The 22870-nt window shown below is 39.0% G+C and overlaps 1 protein-coding gene across 1 annotated transcript; it reads right to left on the bottom strand.

Moving 5' to 3' along the window:
* Positions 1–1250: 1250 nt before the first annotated feature.
* Positions 1251–22535, bottom strand: LOC140454123 (G-protein coupled receptor family C group 6 member A-like). Its single transcript, XM_072549037.1, has 6 exons — positions 22333–22535; positions 18021–18324; positions 15735–16520; positions 12877–13065; positions 8578–8698; positions 1251–2356 (listed from the first exon to the last, which is right to left on the bottom strand). Exons 1-6 carry the CDS (start codon positions 22533–22535, stop codon positions 1251–1253), a joined length of 2709 nt encoding a protein of 902 aa, XP_072405138.1.
* Positions 22536–22870: the final 335 nt, after the last annotated feature.

A 22870-nucleotide genomic window follows, 5' to 3' on the forward strand; every position in this document is an offset into this window, starting at 1 on the left:
TGACAGAAGTTTAAGCTTCTTAGGCAAATAATGCACAGCCTGTGCTTTGGGATTTATAAAGTGTTCTAATGTGTATCTATCATAAGATGCTCATTTTCTAACAGCCTGCAGATTACAGGATCTGAGCCATTAAAATTAAAACCCTGTCACTTATGCATAACATTAATACGGTGCCTGTTGTCCGGCTCTATGACCCATTGCTTTATCTTTAGTCTTCTCTGTAACTCTCGCATCAACTCTTCCTTTTGTCCTTTATTTATTGAAATCTCTCTCTCTTGCCCCGTCTCCTTAATGCCTGTCAATCATCTACAAATTACAAATCAGAAGTGTGATGAAATATGTGCCTGGATGAATGCACTCAAGAAACTTAACACCATCCAAGATAAAGCAGCCCATTTGATTGTTCCCCCCTCATACAGTACCTTCAATGTTCGCTCCCTTCTGTTATTCATGTAGCTACTTATTACAAAACTGGCAGCCCCAGTGTTAATATCCCACACATAAACGTGGTACAGTTAGCACCCATTCGCAAATTTAATCTTAGTTTGGGCAATTTGTACACTGCCCCAAATCACCTAGCGAAACCAGGTAGCAAATAACATTGCAGATGGAAGGGGACTAGGAATAGATCATCTTGTTATAATTTTCTATGAGATAATATCAATAATTTTTTTCAAAACCCTGGGTTTCTCTCTCCTTGCACAGCACCGATCCTCCCTGGTTATGTGACAATAACCAATCAATCAATCCTTCCTCAGATGACCACTTTCTTAAGGTCAGGGACCACTCCTTCAAGCCTCTGGCCATGGTATTTAACCATGCAAAATCTCCCTCCTACTAACTGGCCATGTAGTGATTCCACCTGACTCACTCATGTCCCAAGTTCAAATCAGGGGTATCATACTACAAAGTCACTTAATTCCTTTGGAAAAATCTATGTCTTTCAAGTTCTGCACAATACGAGCACGCAAATGGTCAATGGGTTTAATAGAGCTTTTTTTGTTTTTTGACTTAGACTGCAACAGATTTATTTTAGCCCAGTTCAAATAACTGGATTAATGCTGCATTGGAAATATCACATGAATTTCATTCACATGTACTTATTTGATGATTTTGTATAGTGATAAGTAGCAATTCCTTGAAACTTTCCATGTGAAAAGTTTGTTCAGCATTGATATTAATATCAAAGTGACTGAAATAAAGAATAAAAACACTTTTCTTCTTTATTTCACTCTTAAAACATGAAATATTCACACGCTTTTATGTCTTTTTCTCAGGCAGGTTGTATCAAGTGTTTGATTCTGGCAATTTTTGTTCTGGTTTGTCTCATTAAATTGCTGATTAACTTGACATTCAAATTCAGGATCTGTCATCACTTGAATCAAGGAGACAGGCTGACCTGAGTGTCTTTTTATGTTGGTAACTGGACACACAAACTGTCCTTTCTGTTTGAAATGCTCCCTCGCATGGGTCAAATAATTTGACTCAACATTACTTTCTTTCTTGAAGTAAACTACATAACAAGTTGGAATGAAATGGCAACATAAAATGCTATAGATTGATGCTAAAATCGCAATTGCTTCAATTACTGGGTAATATTTGTTGTTAGCTCCCACATTAACATATGTAGCACCAAATGAAACCCACACAATTAAATAAACAAGCATGCTGAATGTGATAAACTTTGCCTCATTAAACATTTCTGGTGCCTTTCTTCCCTTAAAAGCAAGAATAAAACAGACAAATGCAAGAAAAGCAATGTATCCTAACATTGCGACAAATGCGACGTAGGAACCTTCGTCACATAACAACAAAATCATTTGGGGGAGATTCCGATTTCGTACAGGCTTTGGAGCTTTCAAAGATAACCACATTGAGCAAATGACCACTTGAATTCCTGTGGTGACAATTATAACAGGCACTGGTTTATAAAGATACTTCAATTTTTTATGAGTATTTGGATTAAAAGTAAAAGCGAGGATGATTCGAAAAGACTTCACCAAAATGCAGGAAACACAAAGTGTAAAGCTGATACCAAAAAGTGGTTGTCGTATTTTACAAGTATAATCAAATGGCTTTCCGAGGAAGAAAACAACACTGATTAAACCGAGCACTAGTGAAAACAGCATGATGTAACACATCCAACCTCCTGCAGCTTTCACAGCTGGGGTACGCCAATATTTTGTGAATAATATGAGTATTACACATATTATGAGTACTGCTAAAATGACAAATAATATTAACACCACAGAAAGAGCTTGCTTCCACTGTAGAAACTCGACAGATTTATGCTGGCATTTTGTACTTCCTGCCTTAGACCAGTAGTCTTCTGAGCACTCAAGGCATTCATTGGAATCTGCAAGGGAAAAGAGTGTTACACAATAGCATAAAGGAGCAAAGTGAAATTTTGAAACTAAATATTTTGACACAATGGGTGTAGTTTTATGAGTTTGTGCTCACAGTGTGAAACCTCACTGGAGAAGGAGTAACAAAGAGGATTGATGAGGCAGAGCAGTAGATGTGATCTATATGGATTTCAGTAAGGCGTTCAACAAGGTTCCCCATGGGAGTTAGTAAGGGTAGATCTCATGGAATAAGGGAGAACTAGCCATTTGGATACAGAACTGGCTCAATGGTAGAAGACAGAGGATGGTGGTGGAGGGTTGTTTTTCAGCATAGAGGTCTGTGACCAGTGGAGTGCCACAAGGATCACTGCCGAGTCCTCTACCTTTTGTCATTTACATAAAAGCATAAGGGGTACAGTTAGTAAGTTTGCAGATGACACCAAAATTGGAGGTGTAACAGACAACAGCAAAGAAGATAACCTTGGATTACAACAGGATCTTGACCAAATGGGCCAATGGGCTGAGAAGTGGCAGATGGAGTTTGATTCAGATAAATGCAAGGTGCTGCATTTTGGGAAATCAAATCTTAGCAGGACTTATGTACTTAATGGTAAGATCCTAGGGAGTGTTGTTGAACAAAGAGATCTTAGAGTGCAGGTTCATAGCTCCTTGAAAGTGGAGTTGCAGGTAGATAGGATAGCTTTCCTTTATTGGTCAGAGTACTGAGTACAGGATTTGGGAGGTCATGTTGCAGCTGTACAGGAGATTGGTTAGGCCACTGTTGGAATATTGCGTGCAATTCTGGTCTCCTTCATATCGGAATGATGTTGTGAAACTTGGAAGGGTACAGAAAAGATTTACAAGGATGTTGCCAGGGTTGGAGGATTTGAGCTATAGGGAGAGGCTGAACAGGCTGAGGCTGTTTTCCCTGGAGCATCGGAGGCTGAGGGGTGACCTTTTGGAGGTTTATAAAATTATGAGGGGCATGGATAGGATAAATAGAGAAAGTCTTTTATCAGGGGTCGGGGAGTCCAGAACTAGGGTGAGAGGGGAGACCTACAGGGTAATGTTTTCATACAGAGGGTGGTATGGGTATGGAATGAGCTGCCAGAAGAAGTGGTGGAGGCTGGTACAGTTGCAATATTTAAGAGGCATTTAGATGGCTAGATGAATAGGAAGGGTTCGGAGGGATGTAGGCCTGGTGCTGGCAGGTGGGACTAGATTGGGTTGGGATATCTAGTTGGCATGGATGGGTTGGACCGAAGGATGTGTTTCCATGCTGTACATCCCTATGACTCTATGACTCTAAGTGCATCTTCAGCATTTTAACACACACAAAAATCTCTGAAATGTACCTCTGACAGGTGAAGCTTTTGCACAGAAAACAAAAAGAAAGTCATAAAATTATTTTATGATATTATTAAACATTTGATGAATATAAATATTTTTGCAATTGACAGGGTGCATTCACCAACCTTGCACTCCCAGTAGGAAGGTACTGTTGAAGGAAGCTTGGAACAGAGGAAGATCTGTGTCACTGTCGTGCAGAGATTCTGGGATGGGTTGTCAGCCTCAAGGTGATAATGGCAGTCAGGAAAATTGAACACTCCACACACCTGCCTTGGGAATTAGTGGCCCAGAAGCACAGTTTCCATTGCTTGCTGGGGGTGGGGGCGAGGGTGATGGCAGCTGACATTGACTCAAGAAAGAGTTTGGATGTAGCTGCATTAGCTGCCAGACACCGTGGAGTGGGCTGTTTAAAAATACTTTGTGCTGTTGGACTTCATCCACTGTCCCTAGTCTTAAGCCTACCACAATAAAAGAACAATGTTCTACAGCCCTCTCTTGCCAATTGAATGCTACGACAACACATCCCTCTGAACATCTAGTACAAAATGGCAGTCTATTCTCCCCAAACACCTCTCCTCTGACCAACCCCACCCCACAGTCTACCATTCCTCCATGCCAAAGTATATACAGAGGAATCTCGATTATTTGAATAGAAATTATCTGAATTTTGGATTATCCAAAGTAGATTTCAAGATCCCGCGCAAATATTACATTAAAGTGGTAACTGTATTTGGATTACCTGTACTGAAGTACATGTGAAAACACTGGCAAAAACGAAGAAATACAAGGAGCTCAGGCATCAGTGACTGGATTTTTTTAGGTGAGGGTTTTTACACAGCCCTTTACAAAATTAAGAGTTTTACAGTATTCCTGTCACTTTACCAGGTCGTTCATTAAAAAAAAGGCCAAGAACGTAAATGCATGTGTGGGGCAGTGCTTCTGTATTTCTATCGCGAGACTGAGTTCCCAGAAACTGACAAATGCTCTTGCAATTGTAGACGGTGTTCGGGACCTTGTTTAATGCTGGAATTTGATATACAATATTAATGTCATGGTCAGTCCTTCTCATTTTAACCTGTAATTTGCAGACTGCAAGGATTAGTTTGTTTAAATGGCAGACTCATTAAAATTATAGACTTAAACAAATTCTCTGGTAGAGCACAGCGTTAGATCAGTATGGTTTCCCCTTGTTTAAGATGAAGTCGATTATCCGAACGAAGTAGTGCCCGCACATCTCATTCAGATAATTGAGGTTCCTCTGTACCTCAAACACCTCCCATATCTCTGACTCCCCACATTTGGCATTTTATTGCCTGTCCCTAATTGACCTTGAGAAGGTGGTGGTGAGGTGCTTACAGGCCATGTGCTGTAAGTAGACCCACAATGCCGTGGGGGAGGGAATTCCAGGATTTTAACCCAGCGACGGTGAAAGCATGGTGATGTATTTCCAAATAAGGATGGTGAGTGGCTTGGAAGTGAACTTTCTCCGATGCCCTTGTTGTCCTTGTCCTTTCAGGTGGAAGTAATTGTGAGTTTGGAAGGTGCTCTCTGAGCAGCCTTAGTGAATAAATGGCACACACTGCTGCTACCAAGCATTGATGTTAGAGAGGGAGATACTTGTCGATGTGGTGCCAATCGAGTGGGCTGCTTTGTTCTGGGTTCTTGGATGTTGATGGAGTTTCACTCATCCAGGCAAGTGGGGTTATTCAATCACACTCCTGAATCGTGCACTGGAAATAGTAGACAGGCTTTGGGGAATCAGTTACTCACTACATGACTCCTAGCCTCTGACTTGATGTTGCAATCATTGCATTCATGTAGCTAGCACAGTTAAGTTTCTGGTCACTGGTAACCCTGGGATGTTGATGGTGTTTCAATTATGGTAACACCATTGAACGTCAAGGGATGGATGATAATTAGATTATCTCTTGTTGCAAATGGTCATTACCTTACACTGTTTAAGCAAAAATGCTATTTTCCACTTTTGAGCCTAAGGCTGGATATTATTCAGGTCCTACTGTACTTGGATGAGCTTTACTTCAGTATCTAAAGAGTTATAGAATCATAGAACCATATAGTATACAAGAGGCCCTTCACCCCAATGAGTCTATTCTGACCTACACGAATTCCACTTTCCAGCACTTGGCCCAGAGCCTTGAATGTTTTTGAACTCTCATCCAAATGTGTTTTTAAAGATTGTGAGGTTTCCTGCCTCTGCTACCTTCCCAGGAATTGCAAATGATGATGAACATTGTGCAATTCCCACCTCTGACCTCATGATGGAGGGGACATCATTGATAAAGCAGCTGAAAGATGATTGGATCTAGGACACTATCCTGAGGAACTTCTGTACAGATGTCCTGGAGCTCAATTGAATGATGTCCAACAACCACAACAATAGTTGAACTGAGGCTGTAATGAAGTCAGGAGCTGAGTGTTCCTAGTGGAAGCCAAACTGAGCATCACTGAGCTGGCTATTGCTGAGCAGATGCTGCTTGAGAGCACTGTTGATAACACCTTCCATCACTTTACTGATAATTTAGAGTAGACTGATGAGGCATTAATTTGCTACATTAGATTTGTTCTGCTTTTTTCTGTACAGAACATATCTGGGCAATATTCGATATTTGGGTAGATGCCAGTGTAGTAACTGCACTGGAAGCTTTAGATCGGGATACAGCAAGTTTTGACCACCTGAATTCAGTACTATTGCCGGAATGTTATCAAGGCCGATAGCACTTGCAGTATCCAGTGCCTCCAACTATTTTTTGACGTTGTGTGGAGTGAATTGGATTAGCAGATCTGTGATGCTGGGGCCTCAGGAAGAGGCTGAGATAAATCATCCGCTCAGTACTTCTAGCTGAAGATTTTTGTATATGCTTTGCCCTTATCTTTTGCACTGATGTACTGGGTTCCCCTATTATAGTGGATGGGGATATTCATGGAACCTCCTCCTTCAGTGAGTTATGGCTGGATGGTGGCAGGACTCTAGAGCTTAAAGCTGTTGTTGTGGAAAAGCTTAGAGGTGCCTATCACTTGGTACTTATGCTGTTTGCATGCAAGTAGTCTTGTTATGTAGCTTCATGAGCTTGACCTCATTGTTAGGTATGCCTCACGCTGCTATTGACATGCCTTCCTGCACTTTCCATTGAAGTACAATTGATTCCCTGGCTTGATGGTAACTGGTGGATATACCAGGTCATGAGGTTGCAGAATGTGTTGGAATGCAATTTTATTGCTGCTGATGGCCCATAGTCTCATGGATGCCTGATTTTGAGTTGCTGGATCTGTTCTATTTAGCATGGTGATAGTTCCACATAGCATGTTACATATATGTTTAATCAACCAGTTCAAATGCATTATTACACACTTCTGGAGCAAGTGGGACTTGAACCAGTTTCACAGGCCCAGAGGTTGGGACCCTGTACACTATCTATTTAGCATTCTTAGCTAAAGGCCCAGACAGCCACTAGGTTATTGGTACAGCTGTGTTCCAGATTGATTTCTGTCACTATAGGTTAAGTGCTTCATAGTATTAGGTATTATAATTTGAAAATTATTATAATTTTGGGGTGGTATGGTAGCTCAGTGATTAGCACTGCTGCCTCACAGCGCCAGGAACCTGGGTTCGATTCTGGCCTCAGGCGACTGTCTGTGTGGAGTTTGCACATTCTCCCCATGTCTGTGTGGGTTTCCTCCAGGTACTCCGGTTTCCTTCCACAGTCCAAAGATGTGCAGGTCAGGTGAATTGGCCATGCTAAATCACCCATAGTGTTAGGTGCATTAGTCAGAGGGAAATGGTTCTGGGTGGGTTACTCTTTGGAGGGTCAGTGTGGACTAGTTGGGCCAAAGGACCTGTTTCCACACTGTAGGGAATCGAATCTAATCTTATCAAGATCTGCATTTTTGATACTTCCATGATTCTGTGGTAAAAAGGAGGTTTTTTTTTATCCAAGTGAGATAGATCTTTTAAAAGCTTTTTTATTATGCAACCAACTGCCATCTTGTATGGTTTGTTTCTTTTTGAACAGTGTAGAGTAGGCATAAAGTGGCACTGGATCATGATGATTCAAAGGGATATGTGATGCATCTGGAGTAGAGACATATGTTGACATGGAGAAGGGAGATCAGAGAATTTGAACTTACCAATCAAAACATTCTCTCATACAGACAAGAGATGACAAAACCTCTTAGGTCCTTTGAAAACTTTGCCCAACACTTTGAAATGTGTGGAGAAATAAGCTATGACTCTTTCCACAATGCCTTAAAAGGCACACCCAAAAATTGGAAACTCCTGGAATACAGGGGATATCCCAGAACTGAGCCGAGAGTTTTAGAGGGCTCATAACTTATCCTGACTCAGTGACAGGCCATACCTTTCAGCTGGCTGCTATGTCTATAACTTTCAGACTTCTTTGAAGAAAGGTATTCACAGATCTCACTTACTGCTTGCAAACCTCACCCTATTATTTTCCAGAACCAATAAAAGAATGAATTCAATGTATCTTGGAGTTCTCTAAGTGGAGTGCACATCCCCATTCTACATTCCTGCTTAAGCCATTAGCTCACTGACAAAGTGAGGGGAGGGGATTCAAGTTCATGTCCTGTAAAAGTAATGATTGTCAATAATGACTTTAAACATGAACTTTTCCTTTGAGGTTCACATTACAATCTAACTGTTTCAGTTTTGCTCTTATCCAAATATCTATCTTACAATTGTTTGTTCACTGTGATTGGAGTGCAGCATTGCAATGGATACCAGGTACAGAGTATTCAAAATAACTTTAAAGATTTGAAGTATAATCTTACTGTTGTACATATTGCTATATATGCAATGAGTTTCACTGAAGTTTCTCCATACCATCTCTCACTTGATACCTACTATTTTTTTCAGAGTAAAATCCTGCTGGGCATGGATTACATTCAAAACAACAGAGCCTTTTCGTTGACACAGTCTTCTTATGTCCAGGTCTACAGGTTTGTGGACAATTAGAGATTTGAACCTATGATGAACATAATATAAAAACAGATGAGTGACTGAAGATCTTGTTGACAGCGTTTCGCTTAAGTTGCTAACTCAAACCCACACAACCACCAGCCTAAAAGTAAACAAAAGGCAAAAATAATGGGGAACAAAATAAGAAAGGGCTTTGGCTCAAGTTTAACGGGATGTGCAGTAATGCAGTGGATAAGCAAGTCTTAGTCTCAACTATAATATTGGCAAATAAATCAGTCTGGAAAATAAAATGTAAAGATTTTGCATTCATTGACACTCTGTGTGAAATTAGTTTAACTCAGTGTGTAGCAAGAGGCAGACCAAACAATATTGAGTCAATAATTCAAGGCAAGTGATCCAACTTTTGAACTGGGGAATGCTTGGCTGAGATTTTATCTTGGTAATAACCATTAAATTTTCAATATTTGTCTTATTAATCCCCTGAAACCAACAGTATTTTCTGCACAGAGCATAGACTGGGATTTTCCACTGGCCAGGTAGCTGTTTCTGCAGCGTTGACGGGAAATGTGCATCAGGATGCTGTGAAATTCCTGACAAAGCAGACTCCTGTGGAATTGACTATGAAATTTAACATTACCACGTCAATTGCCCCTCCACCATTTCCCCACTGAAAGTCTCCATTTACATCAGGGAATTTAGAGTGTCCTGCTGCAGTTAATAGTAATGCACGAAAAGTTACAAAATTAAAAATCCAGTCTAACTCCTGAGTGACTATTAAACTGCACCCCAACTTAGCAACCCCATAACTCTACCTCCTCAGATCCCTTACATCATCAGGACCCTGATCTGACAACACCTCTCCCTCCAGTACTCAAGAAACCTCCTTTTCCTAAAATCCGGCATTCACACTCCACCCAGAATCTAACAGACTCCATCACTCAAGTTGACAACCCCTTGCCCCCAAAAACCTGGCAACACCTCCAGTGTCTATGGAAACCTCACACCCACCCTTTCAGCAACGCCCAATATCTTCCCACTACCTGACCCAACAATGACACAACTCCACTGCCATCAATGTCAGACATCCCCCTCTTCAGAAAAACAATCCCCATTGACAGATTTGGCAGCACCCTCCTCCCCCTCAAGACCCGTAACTCTTCCAAGTTCCCGACCAGACCCAATATTCCTTGATTGCACCAACCTGTCCTAAGCAGTCCATCACTTATTTAAATAGTCCACCTGGCACCCTGTACCCTAACCACTTGGCACCCTACCTACTTGGCACCCTGACTTCTCACATACCCATTCACAGGAGCTGTCAAAGCCGTTGTGTGAGGTAGTAGATGTTTAGATCACAGAATGTGGAAACTGCTACTTTGATTGGGAGGAGTGACCATTAAAGATAGAATTACTTATTAAGATGGGGAGTGAAGAAGTTGAATCTGAAACTATTGCCCTGAATCTAAATCAAGGGAACTGTGAGGATATATAGTGCAAGGTGGATGATGGACTGGTGAACCTTACTAAAAGTGTTGGCAGGAATACGTAAGGAATAGTTACAACAATTATTCATTCTTATCCAGCACAAAAATAAAACAGGAAAGGTGTTTCATTCATGGCTTACAAAAGAAATTTGATCCAAAGAGAAGACACATAAAAATTACCAGCAAAAAGCAGCAAGCCTGAGGACTGCGAGAAATTTAGAATTTAATTAGACAGGACAAAAAAAATTGATCAAGAAGGGCTAAATAGAGTATGAGGGAAAACTGAAAGGTACAGAAAAATGCATTTTAAAAGCTTCTATAAATTCATGATGATAAAAAGACTAGTGAAGACAAATGTAGGACCCTTACAGTCAGTAATGGTAGAAATTATAAAGTAGATCAAAGAAGTGGCAGAAGAATGGAATACAAATATTGATTCTGCTTTCACAAAAGGGGGCACAAATACCCTCTTCAGAACTGTTTGGGAACCATGGATGTACTGAGAGGGAGGGAATGCTTGAAGAAAGAAATATTATTTGGGAAATTAATGGGATTAAAGGCTGACAAATCCTTAGGGTTTGATTATCTGTATTCTAGAGCACAAAAGGAAATGATCCAGGAAATATTGGATGAAGTGATGGTTATCTTCCAAAAATCTGTAGACTCTGGATATTGGAGGGTGGCAAATGTAATCCCACTATTTAAAAAAAGAGGGCGTAAAAATAATAGAATTACAGGTCAGTTAACCTAATATCAGTAGTGGGAAAATGCTAGAGTCATATAAAAAATATGATAATAGAACACTTGAAAAATTATAATGGGATTGGAAAAAATCAGTGTGGGTGTATGAAAAGGAAATTATATTTATCTAACGTATTGGAGTTTTTTGAGGATGTATCTAGTAAAGCAGATAAGGGTGAATGAGTGGATGTGATGTATTTGGATTTCAAGAAGGCTTTTGATAAGAGGTTCGTGAGCAAAATTAAATCATATGGAATTGGAGGTAATATATTGGCAAAGATTGAAAAGGTTTGGAAACAGAATGGTAATACATTTGTTTTCCTCTTGGTAATAGATAATAACTAGTGGTGTATCACAGGAATCAGCGCTTGGGGCCATCTGTTCAGCATGAGGGAACCAAATGTAATATGTCTAAGTTTGCTGATGACACAAGCTTTCATGGGTTTGTGAGTTGTGAAGGGGATATAAAGTGACTTCTGGATAAGTTAGACAAATTGAGTGTGCGGGCAAACCTATGGCAGATTCAATATAACATTAATAAATGTGAATTTATACATTTTGGTGCATAAAACAGAAAGGTAGAGTATTATTTCAATGATCATATATTTAAACTGTGGATGTACAATGGGATCGAGGTGAGCATGTATACCAGTCAATGAAAGTAAACAGGAAGCTGAAACAAGCAATTAGGAAAACAAATGGCATTTTGGCCTTCATTGCAAGAGGATTTGAGTTCAGAAGTAAGGACGTATCAATGCAGCTATACAGGGGCTTGGTACCATCACATCGAGAGTCATGTGAGCAGTTTTGATGTCTCTACATAATCAAGGTTATATTTACCAGAGAGAGAGGAATGGAGGTTCACTTGGGTGATATCAGTGATGGCAAGATTCTCATATGAGGAGGCATTGGTTTGACTGGATCTGAATTCACTAGAGCTTAAAACAATGATCGAGGGTCTGATTGAAATGTATAAAATCCTAACAGGGCTAGGCAGACTAAATGCTGGGATGATGGTTTCCCTGGTTACAGATTCAAGAACCAGGGGTTACAGCTTCAGGATATGAAGTAGGCCATTTAGGACTGTATTGAGGAAATATCTCTCGCTCAGAGGGTGGTCACCCTGTGGAATTTGTTACCACAGAAGGTTGTCAAGGCTGAGGCACTAATTAATCCTAATGAGATTAGTTCAACATGATTTCTCTTTCGTCGGCCTGATTTGTCTAATCCCAGGCATATTCAAGAAAGAGATTGATACAATTTTAGATGTTAAAGACACCAGGGGTATAGGGCAACAGTAGGAATATGATACTGAGGTAGAAGATCAGCCATGATCATTAAATGGTAGAATATTCTCGAAGAGCCAAATACCCTACTTCTGCTCCTACTTTGTTTATTTGAAATGGAGGCCTGGTTTGATTCCCACTGACCAAGTATAAGCATCCTGTCAGAAATGCTGACTTCTTTCTTCATATTAAAAGATAGACTGGATTGATAATCTGACTATGTTTGCCACTTTTCAGGTAATATGGCAATACATTCAGATGTTGTCATTATATCTGGCCTTCAATACACTGTTGTTGTTGAAGTCCCCACTGACTGCAATCAGGTAGAAATCACTGCACTGATAAGAATTTACCTTTGTTTCCAATTAATCTGGATGCAATTCTTTTGAAAAAAATTGCAACTGGTTGATTTGGGTGTAACTAGGCTTGACACAGTATGTTAAGTTTACAATTAATACTCAAAACCTTCACTGGTACTGAAAAATTAATTTTGTATTAGCATAAATGTCTGCATAATTCTACATTCTTTTTTAAAAGTTTGTTTATGATATTTCAGCTTCCACTTTAATCACAAGTGCACTTGGAAACAAATAATTTATTTCATTTGCTGTAAAATCTAACCTGTAAAGTCAATGCACATTATTCTTTTTTTTAAAAGTACAGATAAAAACTACAACCACCATATCCATTCAAACTTGTTTGGAAAAGCTCACCTCTAGGTCCCTGGAAAAATTAATTATTTGCTTCATCACATTGTAGGTACCAACATTGACAAACTGTATTGAATCATTTTCCATCTTCCATTTGATTATGTTATATCCATTTGAGAAATCTCCTGAACTGTCAAATTCAAATTGCCCATCTTCTGTCTTAAATTTAACGTTCTTCAATTCATTTAACAACTGAAAATAAAACATTCTTCAATTATTGGAAGTTCATATGTTGAAAATACAAAAAAAGGAATACTGATGCACACCTTAGCGTTCTACAAATAAAGTAACAGTTCTCAGGGTAGAGTGGATCTTGAGTAGAGAAAGACAGTCTTCACAACACTAGAATTTTGACTGAAGGAATTGGGACTATAGTAAGTTAAGTCGAGAGTTTATAATTGATTGATTGGTTGAAACAAAAATAGAAATTGCTGGAGAAACTCAGCAGGTCTGGTAGGATCTGCAGAGAGAAAATAGAATTAACATTTCAGGTCCAATGAGCAGAATTCAAAAAATTCTGAAGACAAGACATTGGACTCGAAATGTTAACTCTACTTTCTGTCCACAGATGCTGCCAGACCTGCTGAGTTTCTCCAGCAACTTCTCTTTCTGTTTCAGATTTCCAGCATCATGAGTTCTTTGTTCTATTTGATTTGGTGCGGTTTTATTTTCCTTTCTTGTTTTATCATTTCAAGTACCAAATGGTAAACTTCTGCGGGTTATCAATGCCTTTACTTCCAAAGAAAAAGTTCAGTTGTGTTTTGTGTTCAAATATATATCCCAGCTAACTCTGGAAATGAGTGGGCTCCCTGCAAAACATTTGAAGGAATTCACCTGTTCCATGGGTGAGGAGATTAGACCATAGGACTATAAGTTATATGAGAAGAAGTAAACCATTCATGGATTCTACTTGGTCATTTAGTTACACCAAAGCTGAACCTGTCTTTGTGGTATAACCCTTGAATCACTTAATTGATTAACATCCCGTTTCTCTCAGTCTTGAATATTCTTAGTGACCCAGCCATTTACAGCCCTCTGCAGGAAAGACTTCCACAAATTCACCAGCCTCTGAGGAAAAAAAAACTTCTCATTCTTTCTTAAATGGGAGATTTCTGACGCTGGGATCATGTCCTCCACTCCCAAACTGTGTCACAAAGAGAAACAACCTTTATGTGTCTACTCTATCAAGCCCCCGGGAACTTTGTACACTTTAATAACATTTCCTTTCATTCTCTTGAACATCCAAAGAGTACAGGCCAAAACTACACAACCTCTCTTATAACGAAATCATTCCATACTCAGTATCAATCAACTGAACCTCCTCTGGATTTCTTGTGGACCCTGTTAGTTTCTTTGTATCTCTTTTATTTACAAAGTTTATTTGCTCTTTAATTGTCTTGTTACCATCAGTGGGGCAAAACTATAACTTCTTTAAGTAATGGTTAAAGTTTGGAATTGTTTCACCTTTGAATGTAAGGCCAAAATATTTCCAATCTTATCAATGTCATTAATACTGGCAACCTGCCTAGAATTAGACCAAATATCACTGGCAATCCAGATTTTACTTAAGTTCTATTGAATCAGCATGGTGAACAGTTTGATGCCAATACATCTTTTCTTAGAAGCCCAGAATTGTTCACAATATTCCAGCCATGGCCTGACCAGGTTTTAGCAAGATGTCACAATTTTAAATTCCTCTCCCTTTGAAATAAGGGCCAACATTCCATTTGCCTTCCCTATTACCTGCTGAAGTTGGATGCTAGCCTTTGAGTTTCATGCACTCAGATACTTAAATCCTACTGTGCTGTGGTTTCCTCATATAAATAATATTTATACATAGTAATAGATCAGTAACTATAAGTTTAGTGAACAGATAAGTGCACATAAATTTTACTTTGTTTGAGTAAATCTGTTGAAGAACATCTCTCACATTGGCTTCCCCATATTGATGCTGGCATTAGTGTTCACATAGCTCAATGTAATCTGCTCCTGAGCTAGATTGGAGCTGTCAGAGACACTGAGATACACTGAGTAAGAAAACAGACGAGGTTAGGATCAAAAGCCAAGAAAAGGAGAGAATTATTACTTTTATCAGCTGGCGATAAAAGCAAGTAATAGTGAGCCTTCCATGGATGCAAACCATGTGACAAAGAAAAATAGCCAGTAGAAAAATAAGTGATTGATTTTCTCTTGTCTGTTTCTCGCAGAGTGATGAAAGTTAATATTATCTCCAAAGAATCAAGTTCTATTAAGAGTCTTGAAAGTGTGGGGAGACACAACAAGTAGTTTCTGTAAGATAAATTTGAAAGGAAGAGTAGACAGAGTAGTGCAGAGACAGAGGTCTGAAATGTTTATATGGTGCATGGACATCGAGAAGGTTACTAGGGTAAGACTGATTGATTGATTGATTGAAAAGCTTTGTTTTGTGAACAGTACAGGCAGATCATGGCAAACAAGGATTTACCAATCACAGGGTGTTTAGACAGAGCGAGGCATAAAAGATTACAGCTGCATGGCTGATGTACAAAGCAAGATCGACATCAATAAGATCAACATCATTTGAAGTTGGAGATTCATTCAGCAGTCTAGTAACGGCAGGGAAGAAACTGTTCTTGAACCTGCTGATGCATGTGATCAAACTTCTTTACCAGTGATGGACCAACATAAACCTGAGGACAGAGCCTTTTGGAATGGAAAGAATCTGTAAAACTCTGGAAGTGTTGAAGGTAATGAATGGGATAAATACCAGTTAAGAAAGAGTTGGAGAAACTCACTCATAGGCATGGGAATCAATAGGAGGTCTGCAGTTAAGGTTGTGTAGATACCCAAATATTATAGAAAGAATCTTGACATATATTTACCTGCCATGGTGGGAAATTAAAATTTTGGTTGCAGTTTTCTTGAGTACAATTAAACATTTTCTGAAGAGCATAAGCTATTGCCTTGATGGCTAAGTATACACCATAGATACTGGGTTCTTTAAACATTTCAACAATTTGGTAATATTTTGGATATTTATTTCCTTGTGAGTTTGAATTTTTGCAACTTGGCTTTGCATTTCTTCTATTTATAAAGCTTATGGACTCTTTAATAATCTTGTTAGAGTCAGAAGGGTAAAACTGTAACTTCTTGAAGTAATCTTTAAAGTTTGGAATTGTTCCACCTTTGAAAGTAAAGCCCAAAATAGTTCCAATCTTTTCAATATCTTTAATACTGGCCACCTGCACAGAATTGGACCAGATATCACTGGCAATCCAAATTTTACTTATATTCCGTTGAATCAATGTGGTGAACAGTTTGATGATTTCTGATGATCTTACAAATGCGATTATAACTTGTGCATTTAACTTCACAATCATTTCAGCTGTCGCATTAATTTTAGCATTTTGGTATTCATCCTTAAAAATTGGAATCAGTTCATGAAAATCAACACATATATTGAGCCTTGCTGCATGTGAGGCAAAACTCTTCAATCCAGCCCGTCCATATGCATCGTCAGAAGCAATGGCTGCGACCCGTTTCCAGTTGAGGTGCTCCATAAGTTGAGCTATGCCATTAGTTTGATGATTGTCATTTGGAACTGTCCGGAAAAAAGATGCAAACTTTGTCTTGTCACTGAGAGTTTCTGCTGATGATCCATAACTAATCTGTCAAGAGTTCAAAGAAAACAATTTTTCAAAACAGAAGTTTTTTTTAAGAATAATATGTGGACAAGAATCAGTTCAAGCAAATATTTTTAATTGAGTATTAAAAGTGTGAGGCAGAACATATCCTTTTTACAATTAATAATAAGTTTGTATAGATTGTTTCTAGTTTTAGTAGCATTGAGCCCACAGCCAAACACCCTACAATTCAATACTAACTCCATTCTACTTAGTCAGCACAGATTACAAGGAGCACCGTAACGCCACTCTGCTGTAGAATTTCAACTTTCCACTTGCATAGAAAGCTCATGTTATGGATTGGTCATAACCTCACACTTCCCTTTTCTTTCAGATTCTCAGAATGCTCTTTCAAGTTGCAGAACAAGAGATGATTTTCATAGCTTAACATTCATTTTGTGAAACCATTGCAATTAAAGTTGTGCCTATACTAAAAAAATACAAGCATAGTAAATTGGAAAACTTTTTTACTGTATTGTAAACAAACAATTCTTTCTAGAAGCCCATGAATGAAATCCTCCACAAAATGCATGCCAGAGTATAAAAAGCAATGGTCACTGTTGCGGTGATGCATTTCCCAGTTAATGAGACAAATTGAATCTTACTGTCACTATTAATATAATAATTTGTTATTGGTGAACATGAGCAGTGAAACTTCATATCTCAATATATGGGTGAGATTTTCTCCTCTGTAGAGAGCATGAGGCTGGGAAATAACTGGGTGAACTTACTCTGAGAGAAGTTCATCCCCTTCTCACCATCTCCGCAATTTCTCTGGATGAGAAAGTCCATGGGTGACATTTGTGGTTCTCCAGCAATTAAAACCCTTAAGTCATGGATTAATGGCCACTTAACGCCTTAATCTACCACCTCACCAATCATTGCCTTCCCAATCGGAGAGAAAGCTGGCTAGTTTCCTGACTGGGGAAAGGTAAGGTGCCTGAGTGAGAAACTCACCCTTACTGTTATTCAGTTGGCTCACAGACAATCCAGTGAGTTATCTCATTGGTCAGGGAATTTAGAGTGTCCTGCTGCAGTTAATAGTATCAGATAATGGCTAGCTCCCCAAAAAATAGAACATAATCATTTCCTCTTCACATTTAATGCATCATCATTATGAAATCACCACCATTAAGATCCTGATTAGACACTGAACTAAGCTGGTTGGATAAATGCTGTGGATGCTGGAACAGATCAGGTGGTGTATTTTTGTGGCAAGTGAGTTACTTCAACATTCCTCAAAGGATTTAATATATCAGAATTGTCATGAAATACTCTCCATTTCTGCAACACTCAAGTAGCCTTTTTAAATTCATTCACAGGATGTGGGCATCATTGGCTAGGCCAACATTCAGTTCCCATTGCTAATTGCCCACAGGGTAGTTGAGAGTCAACCACATTAATGTGGGTCTAGAGTAACAGATAGGCCAGAGCAGGTAAAAATGACAGTTTCCTTTTCAGAGAATAGAAAATAAACATACGTACCTGTGGAATAAGGTAAAGATTCAACAGCCTTGCAACTACAATTGATATTTCTGAGTAAAGGCCCCCAACAACTGCTTTTACATTTGGATTGTAGTTGGTGTAATTACAATGAACTTCAATCCTACTGTCCGAGGAGTTAAATTTGGAAAGAAATCTTTCAGTTGCTTGAATTGCAGCGATAACATCTGAGCAGCTGTCATAAATTTCATATCCCAGTGTTATACCAGGTAAAAAAGTTGAGTTGTTTATCTGTTCAATGGTATATATCATAGCTTGGACATGGAGAAAAATGGAAGGATCAAATCTAAAGAGAAATAAAACACAACAGATTTTTCATAATTATAAAGCAACATGTAGAATAATATATCTCAAAATGTTCGTGGTATGTTTGCTAAGATTGAAAGGTGGTCACTTTAGAGTTGATAAACTATAGGCTTTCAGATGGAAACAAATTAAGTTCTACATCTTATAATTGACTGTAAAACTGACCTCAATGTCTTGTAGAGAAATTCCTCCCCTAGACAGACAGGCAGACACACACACAAACACCTTTCATCAATGGACATCCAACAACACCCTCACCTCAGACAACATGGATGCCCGCCTGATTGTCAATCTCACTACCAGGTGGTAGGCTGATCTCCCCAACCTGAACGCCTGAACCGCACCAGCACTCAGTGACCCACCAAATCTACTTCATCTTCCCCCAACTACCGGATTCTGTGGATGACATTCCTCCATTCCCTGTGTCACCCTAACATTCCCAATATTCTGATACCCTTCCCACTTAGTCTACCTGCATCATTTCATTTATCAACTAACCATCCCCCCCTCCGTTCTTTCACACCTGGCAGCCTACTTCTCACAAACCTGCCAACATAATCCCTCACCCTCTTGCCTGAAACCATATCCCAGCATACTACCCCTTCACCCACCTGGTACCCCACCTCCTTACCTACTTGTCGACTTACCCTCTTCCAACTGCCATCCAACCACCTCATCCATCTTCCATCTTACTATCTCACCCAGCTGCCATCTATCCCACTTATCCACCTGACATCCTGCTTCCTGCCACTCTGATCCCTCTCCTCCTTGATTTATGCACTTACCTTCTCTCACTTGCGGTAAAAAGAGCTTTGTGTCTTTTAAACATGTTTCTTACTGGAATACAGCAGCTATTGATCTAAAAAGGGGCTGCATCTTGGCTTCCATCTTAAACCCTGCTCTGAGTGCATTTCTAGTCAGTGCCCTATGATTGTCACATCACGGACAGGCCAAATGTGGAAATCTACCATGAAAGTTACTGACAGGTAAGTGGGCAATCTATAATAGGATTACCTTTGGTTAGATGTGTTAGAATGCTAATTGGAAGATCAGAGAACATATTTCGAGCTGTTCTTAAGATTGCTGGGCATTAGGAGTGTTTTAACACATTATTATTAGAACGTAGGACATTGGAACAAGATAGACCCCTAGATCCTTTCAACTTGGTCCATCATTTAATTAGATTTTGAACCCTTTTACTCTCGACTCCTTTATAGATCATCAATCTGTTCACATAATCCTGCAATATAGTCAATGACCGAACCTCCTCTGATTTCTGGGGTAGGGAGTTACAAAGATTAAACACCTTCTGAGATAAGAAATTCCTCCTGATCTCCTTCTTAAATTGGAGACGCTTTATTTTGAAACTGTGCTCCCTAGTTCTAAATTTCCCTACCTGACATTAAGAACTCAATGCCTTGTCCATCTTAAATTTGGTAGAAGTAAAGCCATTCTCTTTGATTTCCTGCCAACATTTCTCTATCTTATCCAATCTAAATCCAAGACAGCCTTAATTCACTTCTAAAGTATGGCCTACTTTTGGCCATGCCCTTCCTGCACTGCTTTGAAATTTCTCATCACCTCAAAGCTTGGCTCCTTGAATGTTTACTTTGTTAGCACCCCAACCATCTCAGTTTAGAGAATGTATCTTGACCAAAAGAATTTAACACACTACTCACTCACCATCAATGTCCTTGATAAGAACATGACACATGATATGGTTTCTTTTATCTACCAAATTTAGTGGCTTTCTATTATCTGAATAGTCAAATGATACGATCCTTGTTCTTGTGCTCAAATCCCTATTGCATCTTTAATTTGCTGAAGAAAATGCCTAAATCCTGGCTGTTTATTCATTATTTCTAACGCAACCCAACTTGAATAAATAATAGAGTAGAGAAAGAAAAATGCTTCCAATGGTAGAAGTGTCAGTAACCAAAGAAGTTAAAGTGATTCAGCTCAATTGAATATAAGCAGAAGAGTTGTTATGATCTGAAAAATACCACTTACCTTCTCTCACTTGCTGTAAAAAGAGCTTTGTGACTTTTAAACATGTTTCTTACTGGAATCTAAAACATCCCCCCCCCCCCCACCACCATTACATCTAAAAGATGGGTGGAATTCATAAAAAATTCAAAACAAAATTGGATAAATATTTGATATGGAAGCATTTTCAGACCTATGGGAAAGAATTGGACACTGAGGTAACTAGATGACATTTTCAAAGAATTGACATAGATAAAATGATAAAATGACCTCCTTCTCTGCAGTAGAATTTAACGATTCTTTAATGCTGCTCTTACTTTAAGAAAACATTATTGTCCTTAAGCCACACACAGACACCTGCATCAATTTGAAACTGAGGGAGGGAGACATAAAGGTAAAATAAGAGTGCACAATTCAGAATAATCAACGTAATTGGCAAATCCTAAAAGAAAATAAATCAATTCATTCCATGCCATTGATATTTCTTTTTGAAAAACTTTGCTGTGTCTTTTTTTGACATTTGTTTGGATTGTCTGATCCTTTTTCATTTCCTTGGACAACTATTTTGCACATTGTACTGTACTTCTAAGTACATCACTAATATATAGAGTTGATAAAATAATTCACAAATATGTGGATCACTGTAACAATATATTTTGTTTACAAGCACAACAACGCACAACCTTTGGCATTGTGTGATTCATTTAGCATCAAATTGTACAACAAGGAACAATGGAAATTGTGATTTATTCTTCACTTTTCACTTTACATTTTGTACTGTGTTAAATCACTACACTAATGACAGTGAAAAATATATAAGGTGCAGGTAGATTTTGATTTGTCTGTAATGCAATTGACAAAACTACTGCATGTATTATATAAAAGTGGGTTTGCCTTTCATTTTAGAATAAATGGTAACATTCAAAGTAACCTTCATTGTTGCCTTTCAGATACTAAAACAAAGTTCTGAATCACTGTACTGCCAGAAGTGTTGTATTTCAGATTAAATTTTAGACCAAGATTTCAATCTGCCTTTCCAGATAGATATAGAAAATCTCACATTACTACTCCAAACAGGAGCAGGGGAGCTCTCCAGGTATTTTGACCAATTTTATCCCTTAACCAATAATCACTAGATTGCTACTTGTGAAACCTTGAAGTTAGCAAATTATCTGCTCCATTTCTGAAAATACAAAATTTGCCCAAACTCTCAGAGAGAGTCTGATTTTATTTTTCGTAATATTATTGCCATCCTCACATATCAGAGTCGAGAGTGTGTTGCTGGGAAAGCACAATAGGTCAGGCAGCATCTAGGGAGCAGGAGAATCAACATTTCAGGCATAAGCCCTTCATCAAGAATCAGGACTCCTGACGAAGGGCTTACGTCTGAAACGTCTATTCTCCTGCTCCTCGGGTGCTGCCTGACCTGCTGTGCTTTCCCAGCAACACACTCTTGATTCTGATCTCCAGCATCTGCAGTCCTCACTTTCTCATCACATATCACAGTGCCTCTTGCACTCCACTCACATTCTGATAGCATTGTTATTTTGTACAATATTTATAGACTGCAAATAGAAAACATTTTTAGTTCATTTAATCTTTTGATTGGCTGGATTACGTTAAGTAAGTGTTAGCCAGAGTATTCCCTTGACTGTGAAGCTCTGAGTTGTTGAGTCCTTGATAAGAACATGACACATGATATGGTTCCTTTTATCTTCCTTTATTCCCTTCATTCCTTTAAACTTCTCAATTAACACAAACTGGTCTTAAACGAAGACTAGAATTATATCAAAGCGAAACAAGTTAATAAAGATGTCGAAAAACACAGCCGGTCAGGCAGCATCCGAGGAGCAGGAGAGCCAACGTTTCGAGCATAAGCTGTTCTCCTGCTCCTCAGACGCTGCCTGACCTTCTGTGCTTCTTCAGCACCACACTCTTCAACTCTGATCTCCAGCATCTGCAATCCTCACTTTCTCCTCATTAATAAAGATGTAAAACATACCCTGAGCAGTGCAATGGTCCTGGCTGTGTCCGATGTGTAAGGTTTTCTACCAGTCTGTGGACTGGAAAGAGTCCCCCAATGATGATGTCCCCTGGAGCTCTGGCTGCTACAATATCATCAGGGATATGGCAAGATCCCACTGGATAGATAAGAGAGGCCCAGAAAGATACTGTGAGCACTATCGGTGTCAGAAACATGGTCATTACTTTTTCAACACATCAAGTTGTATGTGAACTGAGATACAATAACTGAGAGGTGACTAGTACCTGTGGTAAACTGAACGTTACTGTACCTCATTTGCTTTTATTCTCATTCAGCAGGGAGGAGCTACACATGTATTAAGTTGCTCCTCTCTATTTTAAAAACAATTTTAATTTCCTTCTTTAATGCCTCTTTTAAATTACAGCAGATAAATATGCCTGGCAGCATATTAACCAACTGAAGGATAGTATTCATTAAAAAACACTTAGCTAAGTACACAAATAGGAAAGGTTTGGAGGGATATGGGGCAAGAGCAGGCAGGTGGGACTGGTTTAGT

The sequence above is a fragment of the Chiloscyllium punctatum genome, chromosome 3, assembly GCF_047496795.1.
Source record: "Chiloscyllium punctatum isolate Juve2018m chromosome 3, sChiPun1.3, whole genome shotgun sequence".
Classification (NCBI taxonomy): Eukaryota; Metazoa; Chordata; class Chondrichthyes; order Orectolobiformes; family Hemiscylliidae; genus Chiloscyllium; species Chiloscyllium punctatum.

What these genes read in the sequence shown, in the direction of transcription:
- LOC140454123 (XM_072549037.1), bottom strand. Translation starts at nt 22,535, where the DNA reads ATGACCATGTTTCTGACACCGATAGTGCTCACAGTATCTTTCTGGGCC. An exon ending in GGACCATTGCACTGCTCAGG is followed by an intron (nt 18,325 to 22,332) that starts GTATGTTTTACA and finishes ATTTCTCTTTAG; the next exon opens with ATTTGATCCTTCCATTTTTC. An exon ending in ATCTTTACCTTATTCCACAG is followed by an intron (nt 16,521 to 18,020) that starts GTACGTATGTTT and finishes AACTCTTGACAG; the next exon opens with ATTAGTTATGGATCATCAGC.